Raw genomic sequence first — 16577 nt, forward strand, 5'->3', positions numbered from 1 at the left:
TCCTTCCCATTGTAGACACCGGCCTAGGCTCCAGGGAGCACCCCAAGGATATCTAAGACAGTGTGGTTTGCCGACCTGTGGGGTGGTTGATGGTCTCCCAAAAAGGGCGCAGTCTTCATAACTTGCCAAGAAAGTCATCCCGGCCAGGCGGCGCGGGGCCTGGATTTTGATTCCCAAGCGTTTTCTCCTCGGGCGTGAGCGCGCCCCCGGGCGGCGTTTTCCAGGAAAGCCTCCGCTGGGGAGCCCGGAACCCAGTCCCCCCAACCTCGTCCTCCCGCCCGCCCCGGCGGCCACCCTGGGGGCGCGGCAGCCCGGTGCGTGGGAGGGGACGGCGCGCCATTGGCTTCAGCGCGGCACTGAGAGGAGGGACCAGCGCGGGCCTCCAGACTCGGGCAAACCCCAGCCGCGCGGGTGCCGCTCGCAGTCCAGCCCGGCCCTGCCCTGCCCTGCCCGGCGCGGCGGCGTGATGTGAGCGCCCGAGGGCCCCCTGCACGCCCGTTTCGCGAAGCCGGCCCCGGCACGCGCTGGGAACGTAAGTTCTGCTCCCCACCGCCGCTCCGGAGCCTCGCACTTCGCCCCTCTCGCCGCCCGCCGGCCGGTGCCTGCGCAGCTCCGCGGTGCTCCTGCGGCCGCGGGGACCGCTGGGGGCAGTGAGCGGGGCGCCCCGGGACCTCTAGGCACCGGCGGATTCGGCCGGGACCCGGGGATCCTCTCCCTGCTCTCCCAGGCGCCACCCCGCAGCCCTTCTGCTCCTTTCCTCTGCGCTCTCGGCTCGCTGCCCTTCCCTCTGATCGGCTTCCCTCTCCTCAGCTTGGTCCTCCGCTCTTTTCTCTCCCGGACTGCTTATTTCGCCCTCAGCCTCCCGTCCCGGGCTCTCGCTCTTGCTTCGGAGCCAGAGAGGAACGGAGCGAAGAGCAGTTTTCCTCTCGCAGGAGTCAGACTCTGCCCTCGCGCGCAGGTCTCTGTCCCCTCCCCCTCCCCCTCTGCCCCCATCCCCAACCTGCCATTGTTCCCGGGTCCGGGCAGCGCGCGGCCAAAACTTGCGAATCCCCCTCCTCCCCTCTTCGCCTGGGCAGGGCCCCGGAAGGAGATGGCAGAGTTCCCGCAGCCCACAGGTCTGGCTCTACCTTCTGGTTCAGGGGGCCGTGGGAGCGGGGATCCTGGGCCAGGGGACCCGGAGGCGCCCACAGCCCGGAGCTCCCCGCCCGGAGTCTTGCAAAGTGGGTAACTGGCTGGAGCTGGGAGATAAAGGACACCTTGGAGGGGGCGAGGAGCAAGGCCTTAAAGGATCTCGGTGTCCAGACTGGGGTTGGGGGGCGGGGGGGGAGCTGGCAGAAACGGAACCCCTGCCTCAGCCCCAGTTATTGGGGGCGGGGTGGGGCAGGCACAGGTGGAGACCAGCGCGCCTCCCCCACCCGCCTCCGAGTGGCGCGCTGAGCTGGAAGGGGGCAGTGTGGGGCCTTGGGCTTGGCGCTGGGTGGATGGGTCCCCGGCTGTCGGCAAAAAGCTCGCACCTATGCTGCGCGTCTGTAGAGGAACCGCCTGGGACGCCGCGCCCATCCCCAGCGCGCCTAGCGGAGCCTGGCTTTCGCTTTGGGTCCCCTCGCTCCACTCTCCACGCCCCCAACCAGTGCCGGTTCCACGCCTGCCTCCTTGCCTCCCTAGGGGAGCGTATTTCTCGGTTGGATCGGAGCGCTGGGGGCGGGGGCAGGAGCGTGGCGGAGGCCGTTAAGTCCGAGGTTCCTCCGGAGCCAAGGCTGCCTCCACCACCTCAGCCCCACCGCTGCGCACTTCCTGGTTGATTTCCTTCAGACAAACTTTTCCTGATGGGGCTGTCTAGCGGGATGAAGGCCCCGGGGCTGCAGGAATGCTCACCCCAACTCTGTGGCCTCTTGGACCTTTGCCCCAGGAGGCCTGTGGAAGAGGGGGGTCCACAACCCTCTCATCCTGCAGCCTTCAAATCCCAGGGACACTGCGGGTGGGGTGGGTGGTTGTTGGAGAGACATACCTTAGCCGAAGCTCCGCACTCAGACCAGGAGGAGGAAAGGTTTTTCTTGTGGGGTTGTTAGGAGATAAGGTACTGGGTCTTCTCCAGGCCTCTGTGATCCCGTCTGAGAAATGGGTCCCCGAGGTACCCTCTGCCCCCAGTATCCTGGAAGCCAGCTGCCCTGGCTTCTCCTTTTCAGACCACATGCTGTCCCCTTAATCAGTCCTCCCAAATTCAGGTGAAGGGCTGAGGCCCAAAGCCCTTCACTCGGATCTGGATGTCAACACCAGCTGGGGCCCACTGTTCAAGTCTGTTCTCTGCAGGAGCCCCCTCTCCCCCCTGCTCTCAGGCCCCCTGCAGCTTCTCCCAGCCCACGCTCAGCTGCTTCCTCTCCCCCAAGATCTCACGATAGCAATCCCCACATCCTCCCAGTGCAATTATATCCCACACGTCCCTGGACCGATCTGTGCTTTCACTCATTGAAGAAAACGTGAGCTGTACACCAACAATGGTTTAATGAACAAAGCGCCCCGCTGGGAGACAGCTGGGAACAAAATAAAGATTCTTGCCTTCTGGGAACTGACACTTAAGGGGCAAATAACTAACAAAATCAATGGTGTATTGGGAGGTGAAGGGGAAAAGTTGAGTGTTGGGCCAGGGAAGGGATTGTTCATTTAAATAGGGTGGTCAGGGAGGCCCCCCCTGAGGAGGTGACTTTTGAGGTCAGGCTTTGAGGGAGTGAGCTGTGGGGATATCTTTGGGAAGGAAAGATCCTGCAGAGAGCAGCCTGTGCCGAGATTCTGAGGCTGGAATGTGCCTGCTGTATTTGAGGAGCCAGTGGGGACGAGACAGGAGGCAAGGCTGGCTGAGAAGGGATGGAGCCTACCCATTTCACAGAGGAGGGAAGTGATGTCCTGAAACAGCATGGAGCGGCAGCTGTAGGGGGGGGTGGGGGGTGCCTGATATTCTGACTCTGGGCCACAATACTTTCCCTTCACTCTGCACCTCAACCATTCATCCGCAGCCCTGGTTGTGCCCCTCCCAGGGCCAGAGCTGGCCAAGTGCCAGGGACCTGGAGGGGAGCCACCCAGGCTTATACCCAAGGGGCTCCATATCTCTGCAACCTGTTGTCAGTTCCCTGTCCACCTGTTGTCAGTGCACTCAGGGCAGCATCTTCCTGCTGACCCAGGGTTCTCTCTTCCCATTTCCTTCCCATGGCCACCCCCTTGTAAGTGCCCCACTCTGTAGTTAATGATGATGGAGTCCCTGGAGGGTGCCTGTCCTGAAGCTTATGGTAAGGTCAAGGGGAAATCTGAAGCAAGGGACTGAGTCTCCTAGTCTGAGAATAACAACAGCAACATTACTATTGAGCGTTCACTACGAAACAGGTACTGTGCTTTTCTAGGTGTTTCGTGTGAGTTTTTTCACAGGTGTCATTATTACACCTGCTTAACAGATGAGAAACTGAGGCTCAGAGAGGTGGTGTCCCTGGCCCAAGGCCATGCAGCTAATCTATATATGTAAAAGCCAAGCGACCTGAACAACTGGAATGACGGGAACAACAGTCGCTATGACGCACACTGCGGCTGGCCAACCGGCCTGATCAGGGGCAGGGGTGACCGGCCAACCTCCTGCAGCCCCTCCCCCCGATGGCCTCAATTGGGGTGGACTGGCCGGACCCCACCCATGCACGAATTCGTGCACCGGGCCTCTAGTAAGTGATAAGCACAAACCTTTTTAGTTGTGACCTCCTCTTTTAATTACTAAGCCAGGGCCCCAAACCCTGGGGGAGATGTCAGTCCTGGACCGTGGTTCTGGCCCATCAGCATCCTGGGAAAAGTATAGGGACCCTTCTGCCTGCCTCCTCCAACTCCCCAGAAGGCATTTGCTTCTGAAAAAGTTCACTCAAATGGTGCAGTCTCCCTTCAAGGAAACTTCCCTCCTCCCCTCCTCCCTCTCTGAGTTCCTGAGTAGCTAGGGGGGCGGGGGGGGGGGGGGGGGGGGGGTGAGAGGGGGGGGGAGGCGAGAAGGATGTGTCCACTGCCTTCTCAGAGGAGCTCTGGCTGCAGGGAATCCGGGAACCAGGCTCTCCCAATGACCTCAGCCCCGTGGGATCCTGAAGCACCAGCTGCCTCTGAGGGTCCTGACATGGTCCCTGGAAAGGACAGGAATTCTCCATGTGCCCTGTCTGCCCTTTGTGAGTGACAGCAGGGCCAGGGAAAACCCTCTTAGTGACTTCTGAGTGGTGACAGACAGCAAGACCCCGCCCTCCCTGCACACAGCAGCAGCTTCAGACCCCAGGTCAAGGCCCCCAGGGATGTGCCCTCTGGGCCCTCTCCCCTCTGCAGCTCAGCAGGCGATGTTTACTTTCTGTCCCTGAAGCTTTGCAGATACTTGTTTGTGATGGGAGCTCCGGCTTTCCTGTGCCTTTCTGGAGATGAGGCACCTTCAAAACGAGAACTAGTGGCGGGACCTGGAGACCGGCAGCTGGAGTGTGGCTAGTGGATGGCAGGGTTTGGAAGCCAGATCCTGAATGTCACAGCCCGGGGGGGCCCTAGGGACCACACTCCCATATTTTCAGATGCGGAAACTGAGTCCCAGAATCTGGCCCTGTGGCAGAATCGGCCGGTGGCCTCAGCTGACTTGTCTCAGCCCAGTGGCTCGGGCTCCCCCACCAGCCTTCCAGCTTCAGTGGGAGCCCTCTGCTGCCAGCTCGCGCTCCTGGAGGCTCGTGGAAATGGAGCGTGGGATCCCTCTCCTGACTACGGAGCTTTGTCGTGGGAACCGGGCTTGTTGCCACAGCAGGATTCGCATCATGCTCCCTCCTCCCCCTGCCAGTTCTACTCTGTCATCCTCGCCCTTTGCAGCAGCGTGGACCCTGAGCTGAGCCCGTGGTGACGGTGACGGTGACAGAGATGGATGATGCAGCCTGGCTCACCGGCTCCTTGAGAGACCAGGCTGACTAAGGCTGGCCCAGCCTTTAGATTCTAAAGTTTAGAATAATTACGCTTTCCGGGGGACATGCAGCAAGGGAGCCCTGCCTCATGCCAGCCTGGCCTCGGCTTCCTCCCTTAGCCAGTGGGCCCTGAGACCTGCCCCCCCCCACCCCCCGGCAACAACCTGCACCCAGAGACCACTGTGATGATGTCGGTTATGCAGCTGTGTCCATCCGGCCTCCCTTGTGTCCTGCAACTTCCTAGTTTAGCTCTAACCCACCTACGATCTAGTAAGTCGGTCATTGTCACCCCCATTTAGAATTAAGGAATGGAGAGGTTCAAATGCCCAGCCAGGATGTGAACACAGACCCCTTTGCCCCCCTACCCCCACCCCACAAGATTCACTGCCTGAGGGCCCAGGTCATGGGTTCTGGGCTGGGGGTCTTTAAACCCCATCTTGCCCAAAGGAGTGATGGGCTGCCCCAGACAGGGACCACAGGGTGGATGGTGTGGCTCTGCCCCCTGGCTTGGGCTCTGTGCCTCCCTTTCTCTCTGGCCAGGGCCTGCATCTCTTACCGCCTCCCACTGCCTGATGCTGCCAGTCCCAGATCCCATTTCCAGCTATTTTGCACGATGTGATAACAGAACAATGGGTCTCCCAGAAGCCCTTCCCAGGTCCTGCTGGAGTCCCAGGGCTTCACCAATGCAGGGAGGCTGGACCCCAGGGAGGCGTGCAGATGCTGGCGACGGGCCAGGGACTTTCAGGGGGAGATGGGATGATAGCTTAGAGCTTAGTGCTTTTTGGAGGTCAGGCTCCCACTCCCACAGACGTGCTCCCCAACTCCTCTCAGGATGGCCAGTTAATTTGGTTTGAATTTCAACTCTGCCACTTACCCCAGGAGACACTTTGGCCTTCATTCCTGTGAAATGGGGGTGATAGTACCCCAGTCTCAGAGGGCGTGGTTGTGGTTACAGGGAGTTCCTTGTCTGGAAGTACTTTCGCCCCCTCCAGCCCCAGGGTGGATGCCCAGGGGACCGTTCTCCTTACCAGATGGGAGGACAGGTGTGTCCCGCTGCCAGCAGGGGCTCTTGTTTGCAAGGAAGTGGTTCTTGGCAGACACAGCAGCATCAACTCCCCTTTGAATCACAGGTGGTGGGTGTTCTGAGGCCCAGGCCCCTTCCTCTCCTTCCCCTCCCCCTGCCAGTCAGGTTCCACGATGGGGACAGCTCCGTAGTCCAGCCGTTTCTATGGAAACCCAGCTTCCGGGGACGGGGGTTGGGAGAGGTCCTCTAGGACTGGCAGAACGATGCCCCAGCCCATCTGCTCTGCGGCAGGAGCAGGGCCTGGGCAGCCGCCCGGTAGCCTTACTAATTGCTGTCCTTCACTTGGCACATAGCCCGTGCCAGGCCCTCCACTGCCTGCTCCGTGTGCCTCGTCACAGCCCTGCGAGCTGAGAAGGAGCAGTGTGGTTTCTCGAGGAGGAAATAGAGGCTCAGAGAGGTTAAGAAACTTTTCTGAGGTTACTGCCTAATTGAGATAAAGCATTGAGGTTTGAACCCAAGTTTACCAGTCGTGAAGTAGATGCCCCTCCCCACCCCACTCTGTCATCCGCCTCTGACACCTTTACCACCGCTGCGCCCTCCCTTCCTGCTGGTTCCGCCTCTGGGGGCTTTGCTTGGCCTCTGCCCAGTCCTGGCCCCTCTGTCTTGCTGCCACGGGGAGCTCTTTGGGGATGTTCTCCCCTGGCCTCAGATGTCAAGCACAGGAGGCAGGGGGGTGGGGATGGGCTGCTACCAGTCAGACCTTGGCCAGCAGGGGCCTCTCAACCCCACTCCCATCTCACTAACTTACCAGAAATAGATGCTGAGCCCATGTGCCCGGAACTGTCCCAGGCCCTGTTGACACCCCGCCCCTTGGCAGTCCCCTCCCAGTGCCGGCTGCAGCTTTCTGAGGCAGCTTTCTCACCCAGTCCTCTGACCCCACCACGTCCTGGCACCCATCTGCCAGGCCCTCTGGTGTTTGCACCCTCTCCTGGGGTCCTCAGCACCCTAGGGAGCCCTTGCCCAAGGCCACCTGCCCAGTAGCAAATTGAAGCCCAGCCCTGCCTGACTGCAAAGCCCCCTTCCTGCCCTCCTCTGCCACCGGCTCATGTGTGGCCTGGGGCAGGTCCTGTCCCCTCCGCCTCAGCTTTCTGCCCTGTGTGTTTGGAGCTGAGGCCCCCTTGGGCCCTGTGTGATCCTGAGTGTCCTGGGTGGGCAGTGAGATCTGCTTCTCTTAGCCTGTCTCGTTTGTCTGTGCTGACAAAGTGCCTACTGCGTGCCAGGGTGCAGCAGGGACACTCTCAGATGGGCACAATACCAGCCCTGCCTCAGCTCACTAAATCTCAGAAGGCCAACTGCCCGTGACATGACTGGGAGTATGGACCCATGAGCCCAGAGGAGGAAGGGCAGGGCCCTGGGAGGAGGAACAAGGAAGATGGGGTGGGAGGGGGGTTGGAGGGCAGGAGGGGGCCTCCTGGCTGAGCAGTGGCTCAGAAGTGGAAACAGCTATTAAAAGGAGCGACTTCCCAGCTTTATTGGGAATCGAGGTCAAAGCAGCTGTCCAAGGGCAGAATGCAGAGGGTCATGAACTCAGGGCTGGGGCCTGCAAGCCACAGTCTCCCTTCTTGCTTAGCAGATCCCCCCAAGTGAGCGTGTAGATGGAGGGGCAGCCCTCCTCCCCACCTTCCTCTGGTGCTGGGGAAGCCTGGCATCCGGGGGAGCCCTGGGGCCCTTCAGACTGGATCTGGGAAAGGAAGCGTGACAGCCCTGCCAGGCAGGCTTTTTCCATCGTGCGCGGCCGAGTGAAGGGAGAGGGAAGTCAGGAGCGTGGGCCTGTCTGTCGCGGGCAGGGTGCCTTGCTGCAGGCACTGCCCGCACGGCACGCCCTCTGTCCGCCAGCACTTCTGCAGGGTGGGCCTTCCCATTACCCCCATTGCTCAGGGTCAACACTGAGACTGCACGACTTGCCCAAAGCCCTGCGCCTGTAGGAGAGCAGACCCGGGATTTAAACCCAGGTCTGGCTGCCCCAAGCCAGTGTCCAGCCTGAGTGGAGGAAGAGGATCGGAAGGAGGTGCCCTCTGTCCTCTCTTAGGTTAAAGTGAGGCCAGGCCTAAAATAAATACACAGAATGGCCTCTAATAGGGAGGGAAGTTCAAGGGTTGCCTTGGGAGTGGGCATGCCTAAGGCTGATGGGTATACAGGAGTGGTGCAGCTGCTCACCTACCTCCCCAGGCAGCGCCCGGTCCTGCAGGTGAAGATGGGACGGAACTCAGTGCTCAAGAAGTTAACTAGAGGCAGGTGCAGGGGCCACTCCCTGGAGATCAAGTTCAAGCTCTTGCTCTCCCTGGGAGGTGCCAGGGCCCTTTCTTTGTTGGTGGTGAGCTCCGTGCTGGGGCTGGGCTCTGGGGCGGGTGGCTGCAGTGGGTCCCGCCCGCCCAGGTCCCCGGTGGCAGTGCCTGTGGATAAAGCTGGTCCCACCTATGAGTGATGCCAGTGTCAGACGGAGCCCCTTTACACCCAGCCCCAGTAGGCTGGCCCTGCCACGCCTCACCGTCTTTGATTTATGGCTCCGGCCTGTGTGGCAGACGGGAGCTTTGTGTGTTGCTGGGGGAGGACATTGGGCAGAGGAGCTGGAGTCACTGACACAGCCCAGGCCTGGGGGCTGGGGCTTGAGAGTCAGCCTCATGCCATGGGACTGAGGTCTGGGGCTTTGCCCAACGGAGGGAGATGTTAGCAAATGCTAGTGAGGCCCTTCTGATTTTCCCTGGCCTCCGTCCCAGAGCCACTGCTGCATGGGGAGCCAGGGTGGGGCCGGAGTGTCCAAGTGCCCAGCTCCATCGAGCACTTTCCAGGGGCCAGACACACTGCCCTACGTACTTCACAACGATAGCCTGTGTTCTCACAGCATCCCTTGAAGGTAGGACCCTTTATTTCCCCAAGTACAGGTGGGGGGCGGGGGCGCGCTGAGGCACAGAGAGATTAAGTGACTTGCCCACAGGCACACGGCTAAGAAGTGCTGGACAGGATTTGAACTCAGGTATGACTTCAGCAGTTAAGCTCTTAACCGTTAGGCCTTCTGCAGCAAGCTGGCCCTTCCTGAAGCGCTTCCTGTCCTCATGCTGTTTCTCCTTAGCCCAGCCCTAGGGGAAAGGTAAGGGTTTCCATTTCACAGATGAGAACATCGGGGCTCAGAGAAGTAACTTGCTCTGACTGATGGCTGACAGATCAGCCCCCGCCCCCCTGCCCCCACTCAGGCAGGGGTCCTGGGCCACCATCCTATACCTGCCTCACAGCACATCCTCACTGACTGCAGTTTCTTCATTTAAATGTGCAGGGGCTGCACTGTGTGCTCTGACCAAGCTTCTCTTTTTGCTGTTAAATCTTTAGGAGGTGGGAAGTAGTATAGCTCCATTTCACAGATGGGGAAAACTGAGGCTCAGAGAAGTGAGGAGACTTGCCCAAGTCACACAACCAGTAAAGACTGAGTCAGACAGCATGGCCAGCCAGTGAGAGAGGGTTAAAATACAGGGAGACCGGTTGGAAGACTGACCATGCCTGGTGCTGGCAGGATGGGGAGAGAAACTGGAATGCTCATGCATTGTGGGGGATGCAAATGGGCTGCCGTTGTGGATGCAGTTTGGCGAGTTCTCCTAGAGCAAAATGGAGAGGTACCGTATAACTCAGTATTTACCTTAGAGAAATGAAAACTTATGGTTGCACTAAGCCTGTATGTGGATGTTTATAGCAGCTTTGTTCACAGTCATCAAACTCTGGAATCAACCCAGTTGTTCCTTGGTGAGTGACGATAATGACACTGGTACATCCGTCCCATGGAATAAATACTACTGTGCAGTGGCTCTCAGGCCCGCCTGGCCGTGGGAGGGATGCCAAGCTGATTACAGCTTCTATCTGGATTCACGGGGAGGTGGTGGCAAGTGGCTGAGGTGTTGTGACAGCTCCTGGGTCCCCGAGGAGCAGTGTGATTAAGCCCTGGCTCCCCCAGCGGGACTGGCTGCCTCCCGCCTACAGGCATGGGGCACTGCGCTGCCTTCTGGTGCCCCCAGGTGTGTGTGGGGGAGGGGAAGGCATACCTGCCCCCAGTTGACAGATGAGGGTGGGGCTGGGGAGCTTAGGCGGGCTATCGCCAGGGACATCGCACTCACTGGAGACCTCCCAGCCGGATTTTGCCCTCCTTTCCAAACTCTAGCTGGTGCGTCCTGCCCAGTGTATCTAAGCCTACAGCCTCATTATCAGATCGCCCCACAGTCTGATTCTCCGATCTGATGTTTATTTGCTGGGTGCTTCATTTTGCTTTAAGACACAGGGGGGTGGGGAGGGGGGGGCTGGGAAACTGGAGGGGACCTAGGGACATCTCTGCTCTCTGCCTTTGGCAGCCCTGGTCAGCGAGGCTTGCCTGGGGCCACCCAGCACTAAGACCTGGGTCGGAGGCCCGGTTGGGGAGGCCGGCCAGTCCAGCCCAGGTTCCCGGCTGAGCCTTGTCTGTGAACGGGGTGATGGCCCTGCCTTCCCAGAGGGTGGCCGTGGGTGGCAATGAGATGTTGGAATATGGGTGGCACCCACTGCTGGTCTCTGTTGAACCTCATTGAACTTGGTTGAGCTTCATTGAACTTGGGTTTTCTCATCTGAGGAAGGGGTGTAAACAGCACCCATCTTGCAGGGCGGAGTGGCTGCGTTTAGAGGAGCCTCACGCCACCCCAGGGCCAGCTTCTGGAAGCCTTTGCTTCACTGTGGTTCTCACTCCTGTCTCGTCTGTGTAGGTGTTGTGCTGACAGAAGGCGAGAACGGGCACTCAACTCATCTCTGCGTCTCCCTTGCCCTGCACGGTGCCTGGCACACAGTAGGTGTTTAAGACCTAGCCCAAGGCGGAGCTGGGAGCTGGCCGGGGCCTGGGGCCTGGGGCCTGGGGGAAGTCATGGGCAGACATGTGGGGCGGGCGGGGGGGCAGGGGGGAGGCTGGTGATGGGTGCTGATGGCAGGGAGGGGAGAGGCCTGGATTGTCTGAAGCCCTGCCCATTCCGTGGCCATCCTTCCTCTGGCTCAGCCGGGTCCTATGCCAGCTCCTTCCCCTGCCTTGAGCCCAGAAGGTATGCAGCGGGGAGGGCTTGCTGGGCAGCAGGAATTGTCTGGGCAGGAGTTCACTGGGGAGCCTGGGCCCCAGCCTCCGCAGGCCCTGGGCTGGGTCAGGCTGCCCCCTGAGGTCTGGCAGCTGGGACCCAGGGCCTGAGGCCCGTGTCCCCCTGCAGCCCTTCCGCAGAGGCCGGGCTCCAGGACAAGATGGCGGCCAAGCAGCCCCCGCCTCTCATGAAGAAGCACAGCCAGACGGACCTCGTGAGCCGCCTGAAGACCCGCAAGATCCTTGGAGTGGGCGGCGAGGATGACGACGGGGAGGTGCACCGCTCCAAGGTGGGGTCTGCCTCTGAGGACCTGGTGGGGGCGGGTCTGGCCACCACTTTCCAAGAAGACTAGCCGAGACCCACAGAGCTGCAGGAGCCCTGAGACTTAGCTCGTTTTTCTAGAGACTTAATGGAGATGTCAGGGGAATAATAACAAAACTGATAATTAGGCTTGAGTGCTTATTATATGCCTGTTAGTATACCGCTGTTTTAGAAGCATTATTTCATCTTGCTAGTCCTGGAAGATGCAGATACAGGCATCAGCCCATTGTATAGATGAGGAAACTGAGGCTCAGAGAGGTTAGTGATTTGTCCAAGGCCACACCAGGAAGTGGCAGAGGAGCCGGGCTTCAAGCCCACGTCTGGCAGACCCCCGAGCATTCCTTCTCCGCCACTGTCTTTTCAGCTTCCCTTAATCTCTGGTGTCAGGGAGGCAGTGGGTGGCCTCAGTGGGACCTTCCAGCCTGGGTGGCCATTTGGCTAAGCATAGGTACCAGGTGGGCTCCTGAGCAGGCCGGGAGAGGGGGCCTGGGGGGTTGAGTGGCCTGGGCATGCCTTCCCCCTGGTTGCCTCTGACCCCTCCCCTCTGTGTTCACAGATCAGCCAGGTCTTGGGCAATGAAATCAAGTTTGCTGTTCGGGAGCCTTTGGGACTGAGGTGAGCATTCGTGTGTGTTATAGGGAGGAGCTGTGTAAGACCCCGTCTCATCAGCCTTGCCCCACTGGTCTTGCCCTGGATTTCATCCCAGCTCATTCCCTCCCCCCAAACCAGCCATCCCTGGGCACCTTGGCTGGAGAGGGGTATCCCCTGGGGCCTGGGGTGGGGGCCAGGGGTTGGCTGTGACCTTCCTATTGGTGCCTTCCCAGGGTCTGGCAGTTTGTTTCTGCTGTGCTCTTCTCTGGCATTGCCGTCATGGTGAGCCCCCCACCCCCCCACCCCAGAAACCTGGGCCTCTGCGAGGGGCTCCTCCCTGCCCAGGGCCCCCTGCTGCCTCTCCTCACCCCATGGCCTCCATGAGGCCCCATCTGTCAAGGCTCGCTGGCTGCCTCCATGTCCTGGCTCCTGACACATCCCACCTGTGCCTGCCTGCCCCGCAGCATCCTGGATCCGTGGCCATGGTCCCAACACCTTGTTCCTGGCAACCCCTTGCCCCTGGCAACCCCAGGGCCTTCCGTCCTGGCATGAAGGGGTTGGGGGGCAGTTAAGGTCCTGACCCCAGACTGTCCCAGGGACCCTGGCCCACTTCCTGGGGGAAGATGTCCAGGGAGTTTTCACAATGTCCCCCTCCCCCTGAGCCTCCCAACTGCTGTCCCCAGGCCCTGGCCTTCCCCGACCAGCTCTATGACGCCGTCTTTGATGGAGCTCAGGTGACCAGCAAGACCCCCATCCGCCTCTATGGGGGTGCGCTCCTCAGTGAGTATTGCTGGGGAGGACTCTAGGGGAGGTGATGGGAAGCTGGGGTCCCAACTGGGATGGAGGGAAACCTGGGGAGTCTTCCTCTGTGCAGAGGCTTCCCTTCCCAGAGCCCCGCTTCAGCTGCTGTCTGTCTCTGCTGGGTGTATGCTGCCATCTTGTGGCCACTGATAGAAAATGCACCCAGTGGTTTGGGGCTCTGCCATCTTCTGGACCAGCATTTACTGAGCGCTTGCTGGTAGTGCACCACCTGGGCACTGGGGTGCAGAGATGAATGAGACCAGGGCCCTGCCCTCCAGGGCCTCACAGTCTAGGGAAGCAGGCAAAATAAACACTGTAAGCTTGGCCTGGTAGAGGCTAAGTAGGTGGTTCTTCCTGGGAATATGGTCTGCCTCCCCCCACCCCCATCCCCACCCCTGGGAATTCCTTAGAGAGAGACCTTCATGGACTCAGGTTTTCTGTCTCCAGCAGTCGATTTGAAAAGAAAATGTGACTGTAGGACCAGACAGCCCATCAACCCAGAATCACAACAGAACCTGATAGGGGCAGGGTACCTAGAGCTCAGGTCTCCCATTTTACAGATGAAAAGACTGAGTCCCAGCGAGGAGATGTGACTTGCCCCGTGTCCCACGGTGTGATGAGTTTTAATTTGAGGAAATGTGTGAGGGTAGGAGATGTGGATGTACAGGATCCGGGCTCCCTTGCCATGTAGGGCCAAAGGGACAAGGAACAGGCCCCTTGCCCCTGCCCCAAATGGGTAGGTGGGTCGGGCTGTCCTGCCCCCAACCCCTCTTTACCCCTGCCCAGGTATCTCTCTGATCATGTGGAACGCTCTCTACACGGCCGAGAAGGTTATCATTCGCTGGACTCTACTCACCGAGGCCTGCTACTTCGGGGTCCAGTTCTTGGGTGAGTCCTGAGGTGGGCAGGGAGGGGAGGCTGGCTGACGGCAGGGTGGGCAGGGCAGCTTTTCCCCCACCTCCCAGCTCTTGCCACTGAGGTTTCTAGGAAGTGATGGAAACCTGGCTAAGGAGGAGGCCCCCCTGCAGCTGTGTTTACCTGTGTGCCTGCACACCTGTGCTCACGCAACGGACACCTACCTGTGTCTTCTGAATACACACTCAGGCATCTCCACAGCCTCCCGCACCCTGGCACTGGGGTGACAGCACACACGGGCTTTGCCCGCATGCAAACCTCAGTTCCTGCTGCTGCCGCGTGGGGGACATCAGAACAGACGTGTCTGTGGGGTCAGCCAGCTGGCAGGACCCCCAGCTCAGGGATCAGCCTGCCGTCCTGTGGCGGGGTGAGGGCACAGCCCTCTGACCTCTGTTCCTTCCTGGCCTTTCTCCCACAGTGGTCACTGCCACGCTAGCCGAGACCGGCCTCATGTCCCTGGGGATTCTGCTGCTCCTGGCCAGCCGCCTCCTTTTTGTCGCCATCAGCGTTTACTACTATTACCAAGTCGGCCGAAAACCCAAGAAAGTTTAAATGACCACTGGGCTGGGGCCCTTCTTGGGCAAGGAGGCCCGGGGCCTCAGTTTCCCTTTGGTTCATGGAAGGCAGGAAGGACCCTGCCCTGCCCCAGGCAGACAGGAGCGGCCCCCTTCCTCCTCCCGGGCTCTCCCCGAATGCTGTGATCAGGGCTTTCAGGTTTGAGGAGGGACAGGGCCTCTGCACCCTGTTCTTTGCCCCACACAATGACACCTCTTTTCTTGAGCCTCTTGGTCTCGGATCCCCTGGACAGACACGGACTGAAGAGCCTGCATCACGGGGTATCGGGCTGAGGCGAGGTCCTACCCCTTCTGCCGGACGCTCTTTCTTTTGAGAGAGGCTGTGGGCTGCCTCCTTGTCCTCCCCCTTTACCCCCAGCCAATCGAGTGCCCAGGCAGCTGGAAAACCCAAGAACTTGACCTTGTGCCCCTACTCCTTGTGGGCCCTCCCACATGTGGGGGCCCCTCTCCACCCCTAAACACAGGCACCTAATCTCCCCACAGCCCAGCCGCAGGCCGACAGGTGGGGGTGGCTGTCTTTGAGCTGGCATTTGCCGACCTCACAGGAAGGCCACGGCAGCAGAGCCCTGTCCCGGCCACCACAGGCTCTCCGGGGCCTCGATCCAGGCTGCTCTGCCTCCACCCCAGCTCCTGGGGCCTCCTAGGAGCCCCCCCTCACCCAACCTGCCTGGGTGCAGAGGCTGCCAGAGGCCTCACCCACAGGCTGGCCTGACGTGGACACAGAGATCCACCTGTAGGTGATGGGGCTTGGAGATGAGAAGAAAAGCCTTGAACTTGGCATGTTCTCCAGGGTCTAATGCTCACCCGGCTTAGCCCCTCTCCTCCCCTCCCCTCCCCCCCTCCCCAGGGTGTTGCCCTCTGGACCTCCAGCCTGGGCTGCCCCCAGGGTCTAGCAGGATAAGACTGGGTGCCCTTCGAGCTCAGCTGGGGAAAAATATAGAAATATTTCAGCGGGACACCTCCTCTCATGTCCCTCCACGCCCCCAGCCCCCCACCCCCCGCCCCGCAAATGGAGAAGGCGGACACCTGGCTCCCTCAGAATGAACAGCCCTGCAGACCCCCCCGTCCCCCGGCCTGTGTGTCCCCCAGTACTCCCTCCTCCCTCCCAGCACTGTCCTCTCCAGCCCTGTGTCCTGGGGACGGGTGTGGAGAGCAGTAGCCCAGGCCCAGTCTCGCTTTCTGTCTTGGAACAGAGAGTGTTTGGGGGCGAGATGGGTGGTCTTTAGTGCAGCCCAGCTCTGTCTACTGCCGGGTGGACCTGTGCCTGGGAACCTGCCCACACTGGGCTCCACGCTGCTGTCCCTGCAGCCACATACCTAGTGTCCAGCACAGCTGAGGAGCGAGGTCTGGCGGGTCAGGGGCCTAAGGCTACGCTGCTGGTGACCACGGCTGAGCCGAAGGGACAGCAGACCTAAGGAAGGGCCAGCTCTTTCCTGGCGTCCATCTCCTGCCACTGACGTGTGTGCCTGTCCCCAGGGAGAGCCCTAGGCAGGCTGCCCACTGCCCACTTTGGGAGGTGCTGTTGGTGACTGGTGGGTGTGCCCCAGACCAAGGCCAGGCCCTCCATCTGGCCCACGCCTTTGAAGGCCCGGCTGGTTCTCCGGCAGGTGGTGGTTTGTCCGAATAACCGCTGGGCCCGGCAGGTAGACCCCTCCAGAGGCAGGCAGGGAAGTGGAGGTATGGGCTCTGGAGCCGGGCTCTGTGTTCGGCATCTGCTAGGGCTGAGCTGGCCAACCTACTTCACTCTCAGCTGGGGTGCGGGGTGCAGGGCACGGGGTGTGGTGAGGGCCCACTGGAGGGCAGTGTCCATGCACTTCCTGCTGTTTGAACATTCCAGTGAGGCCTGGAGGGAGGGGCTCTGGCAGGCAGACATGGCCTTGGGGGGTGGGGGCACGCAGGGCGAGAGTGAGGGGGAGTCCTTGGGGAGGAGACGGTGACAAAGGGGAGAGGGACAAGGGGACCCACAAGTCTAGTGAGGAAGGCCCAGCTCCCATCCTGAAGATTTGGGGAGACCCAGAATGCCCCTGCCCAGTCCCCCCAGGTCCCCTTTGCCCCAGCCCACCCTCAAATCAAGACCACCTTTCTTCACGGTCACTATTTATTCTTCGTTCCTTTTTCTTTTTGTAAGAAACGGTCACAAAAACCAGTGCAAAACCATCAGTGTGGGTGTTGTTTTATATTACAAAACTCTTGATATATAATATAAAAGGGGTCCCGGGAATAAACATGATAAATTAGCTCTGCTATCTACTGCGAGGAACATTTACCATTTTCA

General features: G+C 60.2%; 1 protein-coding gene across 1 annotated transcript; it reads left to right on the forward strand.

Annotated features, from left to right (window-relative positions):
* The first annotated feature begins 332 nt into the window (after positions 1-332).
* On the forward strand, positions 333-16459 carry TP53I11 (tumor protein p53 inducible protein 11). Its single transcript, XM_036326116.1, has 8 exons — positions 333-532; positions 10743-10822; positions 11229-11388; positions 11977-12035; positions 12245-12293; positions 12695-12791; positions 13599-13700; positions 14146-16459. The coding sequence occupies exons 3-8, from the start codon at positions 11260-11262 to the stop codon at positions 14277-14279; spliced, it is 570 nt and encodes a 189-aa protein (XP_036182009.1). The 5' UTR covers positions 333-532; positions 10743-10822; positions 11229-11259; the 3' UTR covers positions 14280-16459.
* Positions 16460-16577: the final 118 nt, after the last annotated feature.

Source organism: Myotis myotis, unplaced genomic scaffold, assembly GCF_014108235.1.
Source record: "Myotis myotis isolate mMyoMyo1 unplaced genomic scaffold, mMyoMyo1.p scaffold_m19_p_10, whole genome shotgun sequence".
Taxonomy (NCBI): domain Eukaryota; kingdom Metazoa; phylum Chordata; class Mammalia; order Chiroptera; family Vespertilionidae; genus Myotis; species Myotis myotis.